We start from the raw sequence: 17,737 nt of genomic DNA on the forward strand, positions 1-17,737 counted from the left end.
ATTTGAGACATTTTTTCTTTAACAATCTTTAATACCACCAAACGAATGCTAGTAGATTGGCCTAAAAAAAAACAATACAGTTACAGGCAAGGATCTTAATCTCTTGGCCCAAGGCAACTGCTATGAGTAAAACTAATTTCAGAAGTAGTTTTTGTTGGGCTGTATCTTTGGCCCTATAATCCCGCTTGAATCCCTAAGACTTTAAAGATTTAGCACGAGATGTCCAGGGTGAGCCCAAATATTTTGATTTAAGTTTGGATTTCGCTATCAGTCCTTCATCTCAATCCAACATTTCGGGCCTGCTTTTTTTTTTTTTCTTTAAAAACGTCTTTGATCTTTTTTCAAATATGATTCCCACACTAATTGTTCTTTCAAATATTGTAAATCTTGCTAACAGTTTCGTATTTTTTTTTAAAGCATTGAATTTTTAATTTTAATAATTAAAATTTAATTCTTAACAGCATCAAATACTAAAAAAAAAATATTGTAACATTTTCCCGTTACCATTTAGTAAAAGGCCAAGTAATTTACCTAATTGTCTTTTTCCAAGGTAACAATGATATAAAAACCTTCCTTTAAAGCTTATAAGGTTCTGTAAAAATGGAATTTGCCGATCAATACTTATTCTCCAACTATTTGCTCATACGACCGAATTGATAATTATTTGTTGGTTCAAAATATTTCTAAATTTGTAAGTTCACTTATATGAATTTAATCAATAATTTTTTATTGCATTATACAATACAAATAATTAAGGTAGCAGCATTGAGGTGTAACAAATTGAACAACACTAGATTTTTTTCTAGAAAAAAATAAGGGTGCTAGAGCTGATTAAAAATTGCAAATGCAAACATGATTTGGGTAGGACATATGCAAGTGTCTCTTAAAAAGATCACAAACATGCTACTTCTCTAATTAGATTTTAGCATATTCAACTTTATAATAAACTTTACGTATAAAAATAATGCTATTAAATTATTACAGAAGATGAATTATTAGAGGATCGATAATAATTGCTCTTTCTTCCTTAATTTCACCATGATTCGTGAATGGAATAAAATCCCGTGACTTTTAAGGTTGAAAGAACCATTTGGAGATGGAGTGGGTTCACCAGGAAGAAGGAAAGAAATTAATAGTAGTTCGTGAACCAATGAACATAAGTGTCTCAGGAAAAAAATGAGATCGACCCAAATTCCAACGGTATACATTGGCTCCCTGATACTGAAGTGGCAGTAGGTTCAGCAGGAAGAACTAAATTAAAAGTAGCTCGTGAATCCAACCAACTCAGTAAGACCTGAAAACAAGAAAAATTGACCCAATAGTATATATGCTCTCCCCATCATTTGTATTTTATAAAATATCCTACTATTTGTTATTCTGGACTGATTGCTGAGTTGAATCATCAGTTGCACATGTTAGAATGGTTCCATTCATTGCTTAGGGAGAGGACTAATGCCCCAAACAAAACACCCCCACAATGTCCCTACACTCTTTAAATTTGTGCTTAAATTTTGGTTGGAATATGACGATACTACTAAATTCTCCAATAAAAATGAGCCAATGGGATGCTTATTTGATCCACCAGATTTGGCCTACGAGCTAATTCTATCAATCTTTAAAGTGGTCTTTGAGTGCATGTGCGTTAGATAACAGATATGTCATCTGTTGACAGTGCTAGCTCTGAGTAATGTCTTTTTTTGTTCATCAAGCTCTCAGGAATGTCTGGTCCTCATTAATTCTCAAAGATGTATGGCGACCTATAATAATAAAGCAAACGAGTCAGGAGGAATAGGAAAATAAAGAAGAGCAGACAGGATTGTGCCATTTGATCTCCAATAATGAGATATATATGTTGACAGCAAGGTAAAAAGGCTCAAATTTTTCTCCTGGAAATGAACTTCTCGGGACTCAGGAGTACTTCAGTATATATGCATAAAGTGAACGCTGCTGGGCAATTGGGCATGCTTTTTTTAGTTTTTTACCCACTTCATCATTACAAAGCAACGCGGATCAAGTAAATTTCTTCTTCTCTGTCGGTTTTGGTGTCCCGCCCAAGTTTTGCTTTTATTGCGAATCGAAAGAATGTTTGGTTGTAATCAGAAGGGACCGAAGGTGACCCACCGGGCTATATAGAGGCATATGTCCCAACATTTTTTAATCAGTTTGCTTTAATCAGAATCCAAGGCATCGGCTATGGGAGGTGAAATGTGGATGTTTATTTTCTTTAAGGCAGCAACAAGACCCAGAAAGCCTACATTCCACGGTCGCCACCTTTGATTATTGTAAGGCTTTTAGGTTTTGATAGAACCAGACAAGCTGCAAAAGGTCATATGACAGTACCAACGACGACTTTTTCCACGACTTCTATGGTTCAGTTTTTTCTCCCAGCCTTTGTTGCATATTCTTTTTCTTTTTTCCAGATAAGCTTTCAATTTCATAGAACTTTCTGCTTGTGAATGTCTGATTTGCCCTAAGGAACCCAGCCAATTTTTTTTTACGATCTTAATCCATCCTTAACTCATATATCTTCCTGTTTATCTTATTGAAAAGTATATTATATGAAATTTTTTTTCGAATTTAAAACTTTTAAATTTTAATTTCAATAATATGCCAATTGATTCAAGCTCAACTACTTTTATAGCTAATTTCAAACTCATCCATATGTAAAGGTACTTAGAAGTGAATAAGAATTATGCTCTAATTCAAATGAAAATGTTCAACGTTTGGTCAAATTATTTGGTAATCACATCCAAAACCTAGATCAGGTCTTGTTTAAATTATTTCAAGAGAAAAAAAATTAAAATATGTTAAAAAATGTTCTTTTGTGCAATTAATGTACCCACTTAATTGTTATATTTAGACCTTGAAGTAGAGAAGGCAAAAAAATTCTTACTCGACGGATTTTGACCCGACTCGATCTTTTACGGTCGATTTTTTTTTTTGAAAATCGAATATCGGATTGGGTCGGATGACATGAAAAAAAAGTCGGGATTGGGTTTTAGGTAAATCCGATCCTACCTGACCCGATATATATATAAAAATAATTTTTTTAATTATTTATTTAATTTTATAATTATTTATATATATATTTATATATATTTAATTTTATATTTATATTAAAAATAATATTTTATTAATTTCAGATCGAATTGGATCGGATATGATTTTATATAATGTCGGGTCGGATCGGGGTTCAAGTATAAAAAATTATAAAAAATTATCGGATCGGGTTCGGGGTGAACAAAAATCCGTCCCGACTCGACCCGTTGCCATCCCTACTTTGAAGTCATTAAATAATTTCAATATAGAAAAATTCTCTTTTTGGTTAAGAACCCTACATGGAAATAAATAGAAAGTGACCAACTTTCATACTATGGTCATCTATCCTACATAAGTATTTCTTGTCATTTTACAGGAAATTTTAATAATATAATGACTAAATTGTTATTTGTTAATATTTGAGATTTAAATGAAACAATTAAAAGGCTATCTATAATAAAAAACCAAATAAAAATTTTATTAAACATTTTCGTGACCAACAATCCATTTCACTCCGATTTTCATTTCTTTTTATGTGAGCACCAAATATTTTTTGTTCAAACCATTATGAAACTTCACATCTTTTTTTTTTTTTTGATTGAGTAAAGGGAATTTCAATCCACTTATTGAACGGGAAATACATGCTCTTAACCATTAATAAACCAAATATTTTTTTTCTTATGATAAATAAAAGATTTTTTCCATCCTGATTAAGGAGATGGAATATTTACATTATAAGCTAATATACTGATCTTTATAATACAAATCATAAATAAAATTTCTTTAGGCTTGGAAGGCATGCCAGGAGTTTGGCCGTCCATGTGGATTGTAGAGTGATTTTTTTTTTCTCGTGTTCGTTGTGAATATGAAAGATCACATGCATGAATAAGCATGATATATAATAATATAAATTAATATATTGAAAGTGGATAAACATATCGAAAATGGATAACAGGTAATCCATAGACAACAAGAAGAAAGAAAGGTAGTACCACAGTCCCTCTATCCATGGAAAGTTTATCCTGATTCCATGTGAGAAAAAGAAAAACAAAGCACTAATCTCACTATCCTTTGGAATCTTTTTTTGATGATTTTCTCATGTACTCAATCAACTTAAAGTTACCAAAATGAACTCTTGTTAAAATATGGAATGAGACTTGAATACTATTTCCCGTTTATTTAAGTTTATGTGAGAAAATATTTTGTACATCTAAAAATATTTGAAGGTTGCTGACCTAGATGATGGACCAAATTAACCATGGATCATGTTCATCAAAATTCAAGAGTGATATCAACATCATAGAATTAATCTGTATCATTTTCATCTTTGGTACATAGACAAGAGTAAAAAATTCATAATCTTAGAATTCATATAACACCAAAGACATTGTTTGTTCCCAAAACCGTTATTAAGACTCCCTAGCACTTCTGGGCTATCTATCTATTTATCTAAGCGTAACAAAAACAAAACTCCTACCGCATATAGGCACATCAAAACTCTCAATGATGAATAATGTCTCATTCTCACCGTATCATATATAGTTATAGTTATAGATATTAGATACTACTAAATGAAAAGAATGGACAAAAATTAGGTAGAGATAGGTGAGGGAACTAGCCCTTATCCTTCACTGCTCTCTTCCTTTCCTACTGCATTTTTTCTATATTCAAAAGAAGAAACTGGCCAAATGCAACAGAGTAGTTGATAGTGAAAAAGAGAGAGAGCCATTTGGAGAATTTCCCCACATCAATCAAGTAGAAGATCCTGTAGGGGATAGTGACTTAAATGGCAAAATAAATTTATTTAAGACTAGTTACATATTATTTGATGAATAAAAAAATTTGTAAGAGAATAATTGTAAGAGAAAAATGATTCTTGATAAACAAGTTTGTATACTTATAAATAAGTGAAATCGCTATAGAATTAAGCATGAAAAAAAAAATATAAAAGAGTTATAGGGTTTTATAAGATAGACACCTCATAGGACTACAAAAAATTAACGTTTTTATGGGTGTGTATGTTTGAGTAGACTAGAGGAAAATGATATAGTTCACATAAGTATGGTGATGTAAATGTTTGTAAGTAGACTAGAGGAGATTGAGAGGGTTCACATAGCTATAAGTACATGAGTGTATATAGGTATATGTTTGTTTGGATTGAGAATATTCATAGGATTAGAGGAGATTGAAAGCGCTTATGGATAGTGATTTTTGAGTGCTGATTGATATGAGTTATATGTTTACAATTTTTTACAATTAATTGATCTTTTTTCTTATTTATGAATGTAAGTTGGTTGAGCCGAATCATATTAAATTATTATCTCTTATGTGATTAATTAATAGTTTGATTATGCTTTCGTTGACGTGAATAATCAATTAGATTAGGGCTATTTAATCTAACAGTTGTATCAAAGCATGGTTAAAATTATGGGAAGAGACAAGTCCAGAAGAGCTCGACTCAATGAAGAAATTTAAGTTCGTGTTTTAAATATTGATTTGCATAAAGTTTGCAAATAAATAAGAGAAAATTATTATGAGATTTTCATTGTAGGTAGAGCTAAGTATATCTAATATGAAGACTGATGATTGATGAAATTTGAGTCAATGTGGAGATTGCTAAGAATAGTGACTCAAATCTCATAATAGATTTGTTTGAGATTTGTTAGATATTACTTAATAGATAAAAAGACTTGTAAAAGAATAATTATAAGAAAAAAATGATTCTTGATAAAAAAGTTTGTATATTTATAAATAGGTTAAGTCTTTACAATATTAGATATGAGAAAAAGATATAAGAAAATTGTAAGATTTTATAAGATAGACATCTCAAAAGACTATAGGAGATTAATGTCCTTATGAGTGTGTATGTTTGAGAATGAGATGGTCCACATAAGTATGGTGGTGTGAATGTTTGTAAGTAGACTAGAGGAGATTATGAGGGTTCACATAGGTAAGGGTGCATGAGTGTATATAGGTATATATTTGTTTGAGTTGAGAGTACTTCATATGACTAGAGAAAATTAAAAAGATTTATAACTATTGATTGTTGAATACTGATTGATATAAATTATATGATTGCATTCTCTCCAATTAATTGATTTTTTTTATCATCCATTAGCGTAGATCAGTTGAATCAAATCACATTAAATTATTATTTATTTGTGATTGATTAATTATTTGATTATATTTTTACTAGCGTGAATATTTAATTAAATTAGGGCTATTTGGCCTATTAGACTCTACATGTTAATTTTCTAGGTCCCACTTCTTTCGCCATGTGGTGCATCGTAATTCCTTAAGCCATCGTCCCATTGCTTTTTACCAACTAATTCCTTCTCTTCTTCTACATCATAAACTTTCCCACTCGCCCTCACTGCATTCGCTTGACACTTGAGCTTTTGCATTGATTTTTGTCACCAAACTAAAACTTGGCTGAGAAAATGAAGGTAATTAGAACATACCCATAAATTTGTTACTACTTCTTTTTCTAGAAACTAAAACTCTGATTTCCTTTCTAATGAATTCTTCTGGGTTTTCGTGTTTAATGTTAATTTCCTTAATAGATCTTCAACTGGGTGCAGAGGAGGTTCCATCATAACGTTCTCAAAGGTTTGATTTCTTCATAACATTATTAAAGCTAATTTTTGTAATCTAACCAAAATTTCTTTTGGGAAATTTAAGAATGTGACAAATTTCCATTGTAGGGTGTACCCAATCTCTTGCATTCTAGAAAGTTGCTATATTATTACGGTCCAATTTTGAGTATCTTGTTTTCTTTAATTCATTTTGGCGGCGGTTTTATATTGTAGTAGCAGTATATTCTCTCTAGAATAGTGTTTTTCATTGGAGATTCGAATTTTTCATTTTAGAATTGATCATGAGAAAACTTCCATTTTTTGCAGATGGGCTGGCTCGAAATGTTAAGAAGACTGATTCCGTTGCAATTGACACAAATACAAAAGCTTTACTCCAACAAGTGGCTCTGGTTGACGTGCTGGATGGTTGGCGAGATGGCATTTTAACAATTGGCACCCTTGGTTTTGATCCTTTGAAATCCTTCAGTGAACAAAAAGACTACTTAACCTTGGAAAGCGATGACGAAGAAGGGGCAGACGAAGAACGATACTCTCATAACAATGATGATGAAGAAGATGACAACGACGACTATGATGACAATAATAGTGATGAAGAAGTGAACCCACTGATGTTCAGCACTTTCGACCACAGTTTCGTGGACGTTGATGATCACACGAAATATGGAAAACCTGATGTGATAATGATGGTTGATGGGGTTGCGGGGTCTACTGGTCATACAATCAAGTTTGACTTGGATATCACTGAGGGCCATTCTGGAAGGCTTAGAAGAAGAACTACACTTGCAGACCTCTTCAATGAGGACTCTGACATGAAAAAGAAGCCGAGCCCTCTTGAATTGGAGTCAAATTCTTGCACAAAGGCTTCTCTTCCTACAAAAAACGGGCTTTCTTTTGCCAAGAAACTCATTCCTCAAGTTGGAGAGGATTCACGTCCGATCAAAATGCTACACCAAGTGAGTGTTAAAATGTTCTGCCCCTTCCTATAAATATAATATTCACTCACCATTGTGTTAATTTCATTTTGACCACGGTTAAAGTTGGATTATGATGTATGATTAAGGCTTTACGTGGTAAAAATGATGAAAATGAGAAGGTAAATAAAATTTAAATTCAATAGTTATATGCTTAAAAAATGGTTATTAAACTTGACCATTTGATTGCAAAAATTTCCATATTTTTAAACAATTAAAGCCTAAATATTGAGCAGAATTTAGTTGATTGAAAATTTTTATTTGGTTATTAGATGAGGAGGATGTTGAAAAGGAAGATCCATCCAGAGCTTGAAGGCAAGAGTAATAAATTGGACGGGCAGTCCAAGCCTAGTGTAATCGATGTTCTTGCTAGCAAGAAACATGAAGCCGGTCAGTTTCTCTGCTTCAATCTCCAGGTATGTTTTCAAACATTTTAGAACTGTTTCTGCTCAAAATTTAGCTTGTCGGACTCAGATCCACTGTACATAATTAATGAACTTGCAAAATAATTTTACGTACAAAATCTCAATAGTGAAACATGCCCAAACGGTAACCTCCAAAGTAATATAATTGGGCAAAATACCCAAATCCTTGTATGAGTCTCGAACTTCAAAATTCCAATCATAGGGTGTATCAACAAAATTTATCAACCTATATCCAGAAAGCTTATCAGTTTCACTTCCATGACTAGTTTTGATGTGACCTAGCTAATCACGTAGAATTAAGCAAGTTTAAACCCACAAATTTTTTTTTTTACTTTTGGGATGATCGATGCATGGCACCAACATGGGGGTACTAATTGTTTTTTTGTGGCAACATAAGTTGCCACCGTCAATATCCTAACAGGAAAATGCTTCTCTGTCAGTCTTTCCATTCCTACTTCTTGTATTATATGTGAGGGTTGCAGCCGGTTCTTGTTGTATGTACTCCATCTCTGCGTGGTTAGGTCAAGTTGCGTGGACAAGAGAGAAGCTGAAGCTGTCCTCACTGTCATTTTCCATGGATAGGGTAGTAATGATCGGGAAACTGGGACCCTTTAGAAAAATAACACAAAGTAGAAATCCAACAAGGAAACCGCTATAAGATTGGTAGGGTCAAATTCCCATTATCCTTTGACCATCCTTCGTTATTAGTATCAAATTGCTGACGAAGAAATGAGTATCCTATAACCTATAATTATCATAGCAGTTCTTGAAATTGTTTTTGGAGGTGAATTTGCTGATAAATGTTTCACCAATGTTGTTGCAGACGCTGCTACAGCTTGAACTTTGAGTCATGATGATGACTAAGTAATCTGCTACAAACTAATGTGTTCCCGGTGTTGTACTCATTAAATAATTTATCTTTATATTTTCTTTTTATGGACAATGTTAATTAATCAAGCTATTCATGTATGTGAAATATGGAACCATGCGATTGATCTCATTTTGTAATTTTTCTTTGATTTTACTTTGGATTTTGTAATGTTGGTTGTTTGATTGTCCCAGCACTGGCACAGGCTTTTGATTGGTCATGTTTTGGCATCTTTATTTAATATATAATAATCATATCAGATACTATTGATTAATGAAACTTTCAAGCTAGCAACAGTAAACGTGAGTTCATGTCATTCCCCTTTCGTAATTTTTCTTTATTATTTTGGCTTTAGTCTATGTTTGTTGGTTTGATTGTCAGAGTATTCCCATGCTTGGATTGTTCATGTTTAGGCATCTTGATTAATTAATTAATCAATTGATTTACTAAAATTAATTGACAAATAAAAAGGAAAAACGATCATTTATGAATTTTTGAGTGTATGGTTGATATATGAATATGAAATTTAGTGGTAAAGAACAGTTCTCATGATAGTTTTGCAAACTACCGAAAGTATTAACAGCGGGGGTTCCATTGTCAAATTTGATTCAAGAAAAAGATGTATTGTGCGTCACTTACTCAATGACAAGAATTTTTTTTGCAATACCATATTAAGACAAAATGCCCGAAAATCATAGATCTCGGCGGAATTAATGGGCCTTTTGGGTTGTTTAGGAAATTTGTTTAAGATTACGGCTGTGGGTGGTCTAGCCCCGTCGTGCTGTGTATTTTGGACTTCATATCATAATTCAAGGTAACCAGGCCTTGGTCCAAAACAAAATCAGAAAAAACAATTTTCATATCATAAATCTTGTCTAATTTTTCTAAATATTTGAAATCCAAATTCTTGTTATTTTTAATTTTTATTGCTTAATATTTTAACTTTTCAAATTGGAAACACAAAATTGATTATTTTAAATAATTTTTATCAAAATTTTCTTTCTTGGAAAATATGGTTATTTTCAAAGAAGTTTTTGGCTAAAGAAGATACATTATTAAACAACAAATTATTCAAGGGATAATGGAGTTTTCCTATCTGAAGTAATCCTATTAGCAAATTGATGGAAATTGTATCCATGAAGCAAAGGTTGATGATTTGCAGTTTAGCTTAATTATTTCTATAGACACCCAATTTGATCCAGGCTCGGATCAATTGGGCCTAGTCCAAATAAATAAGTCTATGTTTTTTTTATTTTTATTTTTATTTATTTTTATTCTATTTCTATTTATTATTATTATTATTATTATTATTTTTATATTTTTTTTCTTTTATTTTTATCTTAGGTATTTACTTATTTATTAATATGTATATATCTTTATTATTATTTTTTCCTATTAATATTTGTGTATATCAGATTATGTATTATGTATTATTTAATTTTAATTTATCTGTTAATTTTTTTGATTTATCTAATTTATTTTCATCTGATTTTTTTTATTTTTTATTTTTATTTTTTGGTTTATCCGATGAAAAATTGGATTGGAATTCAATCAGCAGAGTTCATGTTGGATTCAATGATTGAATCCCGATCCCAAGAGGAATTGGGATTGATCAGAAACTCTTCTGATCAATTTCTAAAAAAGGGATCCTCTGGAACAGAAGAATACACATAAAAAAACACAAGGAAAAAGGATACTGGTTGAGAGAAAAAGAGATACAGAGAAGATTTAAAGGTTAGGAAGGTTTTGGTGCGTTTAGAACGGCTCTAGGAATTAGCAAGAATTTTTGGAGAATTTTTTGTAATTTTTTTTCTGAGAATTTTTGGAAAATTCCAGATTTCGATTGAATTTTCTGGCCAAAGTTGAATTTTTCGGCGACAATTCTGGCCAAGTTTGAAGTTTCCGGTGACGATCCCTAGAAACCGACCAATTTTTCGGTCAACTTTCGACGAAAAACTCAGATTTCAGCGAAAAAATTTTAGAATCCGGTGAATATTCAACCGGAGTTCTTCTATTGTTTTAGAGAGAAGGGACAGAAAATGAAGGAAGAGAGAGAGATGGGAGAAGGTTTCTGCCAAAAAAACAAAGGAAATAGTCTTATATACCCTCTCAAAACGACGTCATTTTTGCGATAAATAACCTAGAGGATACGCGCGTTTTGTCAAGATCCGACCTGACCCGATCCGAACGTTGACCCGCTTTTCGATCCGCGCTTGTTCTGCCTCCCCAAGCCCGTTAGTCGAGCCAGCCGACGTCCCGAGCCGCTTCTCCGAGCCGTTTTTCTTCCTTGAGTCGAGCCAAGTCGAGCCCTTCTTCGAGCCACTCCAGGTTTTTTTTTTTAATTTATTTATTTATTTTATATTATTGGATTAGGTTTATTTAATGTTCTTTTTATCTTTATTTTATTTTTATTTTTGTTTTACTTTTTTTTTTCACTTTTATTTTGTTTTATTATTTTATTTTCTTTAAATAAAATCCAAAAAAATATTTTTGGGGAAAAGTTGAAAGTATCAATTTTTCTTAAAAATAAATTTTCAAAAAAAAAGTTTTTTTTTAGGAAAAGTTGAAAGTATCAATTTTCTTCGAAAATCAAAGTTTTCAAAAAATATTTTTGGAGAAAAATTGAAAGTATCAATTTTCCTTAAAAATAAATTTTCAAAAAAGTTTTTTTTGAGGAAAAGTTGAAAGTATCAATTTTTCTTAAAAATAAATTTTAAAAAAAAAGTTTTTGAGGAACAGTTGAAAGTATCAATTTTCCTCGAAAATCAAAGTTTTCAAAAAATATTTTCGGGAAAATTTGAAAGTATCAATTTTCCTAAAAAAATAAATTTTCAAAAAAAGTTTTTGAGAAAAAGTTGAAAGTATCAATTTTTCTTAAAAATAAATTTTTAAAAAATAAATTTTTGAGGAAAAGTTGAAAATATCAATTTTCCTCGAAATTAAAGTTTCAAAAGAATAATTTTGGAAAATAGTTGAAAGTATCAATTTTTCCTGCACAAGAACAATCATTATTTTTCTTCCTTTTTTATTTTTTTTGTTTATGTTAAATAATCCGACAATGGAGCCTCTGCAAGTAAAATATTAGTTTTTCTTGCATACTCTTGAGGTGAGAGAATTTTCTCAATTTTTTGCTAAAAGTATTAGGGTCAATTGAGAATAATTTCTAATAATTAATTACTTGGTAAAATTTTAAGGCTCATTGGATAACACAAATTCAAGCTAGTACCATTTTTAGATGGGCGTTGTGAGGGTGCTATAACCTTCCTTACACCTAACCGAACTCTCGAACCCTGTTTTGGTTAGTAGACCTGAACCTATTCTTTTAGGGACCCTTAAACTTAGGTGTTCCCTGAAAAGACAGATTCTTTAGGTGGCCAATCGCACCTAGATAAAAAAGATTGGTGACGACTCCCTTAAGTCAATGTCTAATGATAGATCTCCACGTTATAACAATTTCATTAAATCAAATAACTTAAAAAAATGAATGTAACATTTGGAATAGATAACAACAAAGTTATATATGGTGGAAAATGCAGCCAAAAATGAAGTCCTCCAATCATCATTAATTATTGTTATATTGATCTTCAATATGGAATTAAATGGTAACCAAACAGTTAATTAATCAGATTAGATTCATGAGAATATCGTAATATCATCAGTTTTTATATTGATTTTTTTTATGCATTATTATTGATTTATTTATATGAACTGATATAAAGTGTGATGTGCTGATTCAAAGAAGCATGAGTTCTGGGCATATGCTAATGAAACTGCATTTGAGTTGTTCAGCACCGAGCAATTTTAATAAGAAAAAAAAGCAAAGATTATATATAGAAGACTTATTCTTTTCCTACTTATTATTATTATCTTTTTCTAAAAGAGGTCTAGATCCCTGTGCATGGCCTACCAACACAAAACATGCAAGTTGCTTCAGGTGTATGAAATGAACTATAAAAAAAAAAACTTCTGCCTTGAATCAATTCTTCAGAGTAAGAAGGAATATGAGCTGAAAACTTCTATTTTAATTTGTTGTTTATCCAATTGAGTTGGTTGCACTTTGTAAATGCACCAACGATTTCCCTGAAGCACTGATAAGAAGACACATCTAAAGCATCCCTTCTTTATGTTATTTTAGTAATTTATCTTTTTACGGTATTTATGTTGACAAGTTCAAATTAAACGATGAAATGGGTGAATGGTGATCAAATAGATATATATAGTTTATAGATTTTTCAATCAAAGTCTTGGTCTAAAGTTCAAAATGATTTGCAAGCTTTAATCTGTCATCGACTTATAAATAAATTAAGTATTCAATGGTGGCCATCAAATCCTTAAATATGTAGGCAGTTTCTGTTTGACCATGCATTTTATAGTTTGGCTGCTTTGAGGTTGAATGAAACATGATATGCTTACTTTCTATCTGGTCAGACAACTTGACATTCAAAAGGCAAAGTTTTCCCAATTTAACAAATATGAATATTGATAGATATAGGTAAGAGGGCAGAGTCAGTTGGGAGTTTTTTAATGGATATTTCAGAGGAAGCATATCTAGCTGTAGGGCCCAAAATTTAATTGTCAATGCTTCCGGGGTTCAACTTTTCTCAGTCAAATGCAGAGCAATGGCAAGGAAATGTGATCCATCAACAATTTGTGCATCATGGCCTAAAATAATCCAAATATGTGGCTCTTCAAAGGACCACGGATTCAAACCTGAACATATTCCTTCGCTATTCAAAGATTCAAAACTTAAAAGAAAAAGAAAAAAAAGAGAGAGAGAAAGATAAATAATGGAAGTCAAGAATCATTAGACCTTCCCCCCACCCCACCATGGCTAGTCAGAGAAGAATTTCCCCGTTACATCAAGGCATCAAATCCAATCATAGTCCAGGTTTTTAAGCCACAGTGGGTTAGGCCTTCACTATCCCACTAATATAGAGATTTTTTTTAATGCAAATTGTTAATATTAAAATCTGGACAATGGGTTCTTCTTCATTCATTTGTTGCTTTGATTAGTGCTCTCTCATTATCTTATCAAGCTAAAAAGATTGGTGCTGAATTCAATTATATACCTAGTTTAAGCTCACTTGGTTTTGATTTCCATGGACTGACCAGGATGAAACCAAGTTGGTAAACCTTTCTGTCCCCCGTCTTTTCATTACTTGAGAGTTTATGGCGCTTGTTTTTTGTCAAAAGATGATGGAAAATGAAGGCATCGTTTGAAGCCTGACTTTGGACTGAATTGGTAGAAAATCTATGCAAAAGATGATGTAACTGCAGACAAATCTCATGTTTTACTAAACAAATCTCGTATCTGTTTGTGACGCTTAAATATTGGAAGAAAAACTGTTCAACTTGAGCAGGTTTTTCCACGCCAAAGACGAAAGCACAAAAGAGAAACAGGGGAGGAAAACTATAGAAAATGGAGACAAAGGGGTGACGGACGTGGCACTGCATGCATTGCCAATTTACATTAGTTTAACGTTAGTTATGGTCCAAACTATGTCTCTAAGCAACAAGGTTGAAGGGAACTGTTTGATGCCTTGTGGCTGAACCATCAAAATTATGTGTTTGTTCAGGTATTCCATTCCCCAATCCAATTACCCAATACTGATATTTAATATTGCTCTGCTGGGTATATATGGTAAATGTTGAAATTACATAATCTAATATATATAATACAAGAAAACAAAATTTTTTGAAGTAATTTCCTATTTTCTTTTTTTTTTAATAGCAGTTATATATACACACACAAGTACATTTAAGTTTCTTTTTGTAACATTATAAATTTTATTTATTAAAAAAATAGTCCCCTGAATTAGTAAGGATCTTTGTATTCAAGGAAAGAAAAGCTACTACTTGATCCATACCTTTGCGCAAGTAATTTGAATATTTAGGGTCTCCTATCAGATTAAATAGTTGCATGTTCTGTTTTAAGAATGGGAAAGTTAAATATTGTTTTGTTAAAACACAATATGACAAACTGCATTTCCATTTGAATTCCAAAGGAACCATTAATTTAAAGTAGAATCATACAAATCAAAGTAATTAATCGTTAATTACATGTCTTGTTATCTATATACATGAACTACCATATAAAAGAAAAGAAACGAAAAAAAAAGAAAGGAATATCAGAAATGCCCTGATCTAGAACATATCTTTACATTACATGATATCAATGTTAAGTATACTCATGCTTTGATTCTCTAATAGCATCTGCTACTTGATAGAGATGATATTTAGTTGATTCTCATATTCACCAATATATAATGTTCAAATATTTCCTTTGGCTTTTTTTCTTTTGCTTTCTCATTTTAGTTCTAGGGTTAAAGAAGATTACCGTGGAGGTACAAGACAATCACAATATATATCTCCAAACTGCAGATTCCTCCCACCCCTCACCCGCTCCTTCCCCTGCTGCTTCCATCAGAAATGACATGTATATATATATACTATAAATAACAAAACTAGTATTACAGCCACTCAATTTTGTTGTCTTCCGACAAATGACAGGAAGTTTCTTTCTATAGCAACTGTTTGTCGGTATGGATTTGTATTTGGAAAAAAAAAAAAATTCCAAGTTCAAACACCGTGCTAACTGGCTTGCAAGTTGCAACGGTCGACTTCATTTCCTGGGAATCTTCTCTGATCATTACTAATAAATATATAATATGGAAATGCTTAACTTGTTGAATTGAATGACCCGCGACGTGCATTTCCTAGCATATCTGGTAATTTGTCAGTCAGCAGTCGCTTTGAAAGCCCGCCAGTGGCATCTTGGTAAAGATTCGGAGTTTGCCTGATTTGTTGTTCAGACATAAAGTAAAAGACATATGTTCTTGGTGTTGGTTTTTTTTAAGGTTTTGGCAGAGACTTAAATAAAAAAATAATAACAATTATAATGGCACCATGGGGAAGCTTCTTTGAAGCTCTGTTTGGTTTATTTTTCTCACCTATGATGGCAACAAGAAGAATATATAGGTATATATGATTAGGTTTATGATAATCGCTTTAATATATTCAAAGGAGCTTTCGTGGGAGACATGAAGCTTAATTTTTCTGATTTAGAATTGTGCTTCATCTTAATCATTCTTACATATATATATTTTTTAATTTTACAAATTAGTTAAAAAATTATCACATATCTTTTTTCTTTTTAATATATTCTAAAAAATATGTATTGTTTTGCTAATGCTGATAGTAAAATTTAAGACAACTGTGATAATTTCTTAATATATATTCCCATGTTTAAGTTTCTTTTATTTATTTTTGAAAGTTACAAACTACACAACTTGCGTAACATTGAAGAGGGATTAATGTACTAATAGTATAATTTATATGGGTCTTTACAGCTATATCAAATTGGATGATTGCGCAATCTGTAGTTCTTATCTAAGTAATCGAATGATTCGATCGGCAGGGGTCCTCCAAAACCAGTGTAATTTGCTTTGAAGTGATTTTTTAAGAGTGTTTATATTACTCCCTATTCAAGAAAAGAAAAAAAAATTCCAAGAATTTCCTCTTTTCCTTTTTCTTTTTGGTGACCCCATGAATCTGGTGCTTCGCCTAAACTACACGAACTTCGAGAAAACATAAGAATCATTCGAATTTGATTATTTAGATAAAAAATTTTAAATTATGTATTATGTTAATTAAAATCGATATAAGATTACTTAGATAAAAACTTTCGTAAAATATATAATTAATTTATATTTTAATATTTTAAATTATATATCATGTTAACCTAAATTGATATAAAATAAAGATAGGATAAGGACCAAAGAAAATTAAGGTTAACCAATTGATGGTAAGCATATTTTCACCTTGCATAACATTTTACTAAATGCCAAGACTAGAGCTTCTCTTTTGGTCATACTATTTATGAAGAAATGCTTCTTATAAATACTTTTTTTTAATTATTATTTTTGACATAAAAAGGTATATTGAAACTTAAAATATTACATTGTGAGAGATTTTTTCCTACATCTTATGTTAATTTTATCACTTGATTTCAAGATTTGAATTTGAAATCTAAGTCAATGATGAGTTATTGCATCAAAGATAAATTACAAAAGTTCTTAAAATTAAAACCCCTACATTTCATATATTGGAGCCCTATGTTGTCTTACAATTAATTATATTTTTGTATTTAAATTTTGAAAAATTATATAATTTGCATTCTAAATTTTCATAAAATGTACAATTTGTATTATAAACTTTTAAATTATATATCATGTTAACCTAAATTTTAATCCTGTTAACTATATCAACTTATATATGGTATTTTACAAATATTATTAAATTATTTATTCATCACATATATTATAAACATTTTTTAATAAAAAGGATCTAAAAAATATTTTTTACCTAAATCAAAAAAAATTATCTAGGGGATCAATCAATTATTATTTGTTATGTAATATCCACATAATATTTTACAAAAGATTTAACACTTTTATTTAACAAATAATATGCATCCAACAAAATTATACTAATTAAATACCATATAAACAATTAAATTAATAATATTAAAATTTGAATTAAAATAATATATTATTTTAAAAGTTCAAAATACAAATTATTTATATTTTAAGTGTCAATTTATATATTTTTTCATATAGTAAGAGTATAATTTACTCTGTCTTACTTCTCTTCGGTTTTATATTGGATTTTCTTCCATTATCATATTTATGAAAATTGACCAAGATGTCATTTATGTAGTGGTTAGCTAATTAAATTGTATTAAAAAATGCTATTCTACGACTTACTTCCATGATAAGAAATTTGGTTGTCGCAACATAATTCTATTGTTAATCATTGTTAGCTGTTAATATCATACGA

At 30.8% G+C, this 17,737-nt stretch overlaps 1 protein-coding gene across 1 annotated transcript; it reads left to right on the plus strand.

Moving 5' to 3' along the window:
- Window positions 1–6,386: 6,386 nt before the first annotated feature.
- LOC111313038 (protein TILLER ANGLE CONTROL 1-like) lies at window positions 6,387–9,119 on the plus strand. Its single transcript, XM_089752621.1, has 5 exons — window positions 6,387–6,485; window positions 6,603–6,648; window positions 6,942–7,588; window positions 7,879–8,022; window positions 8,855–9,119. The coding sequence occupies exons 1-5, from the start codon at window positions 6,480–6,482 to the stop codon at window positions 8,876–8,878; spliced, it is 867 nt and encodes a 288-aa protein (XP_089608747.1). The 5' UTR covers window positions 6,387–6,479; the 3' UTR covers window positions 8,879–9,119.
- Window positions 9,120–17,737: the final 8,618 nt, after the last annotated feature.

The sequence above is a fragment of the Durio zibethinus genome, chromosome 23 (genome assembly GCF_047325235.1).
Source record: "Durio zibethinus cultivar Kanyao isolate XHJ-2024 chromosome 23, ASM4732523v1, whole genome shotgun sequence".
NCBI classification, from domain to species: Eukaryota; Viridiplantae; Streptophyta; class Magnoliopsida; order Malvales; family Malvaceae; genus Durio; species Durio zibethinus.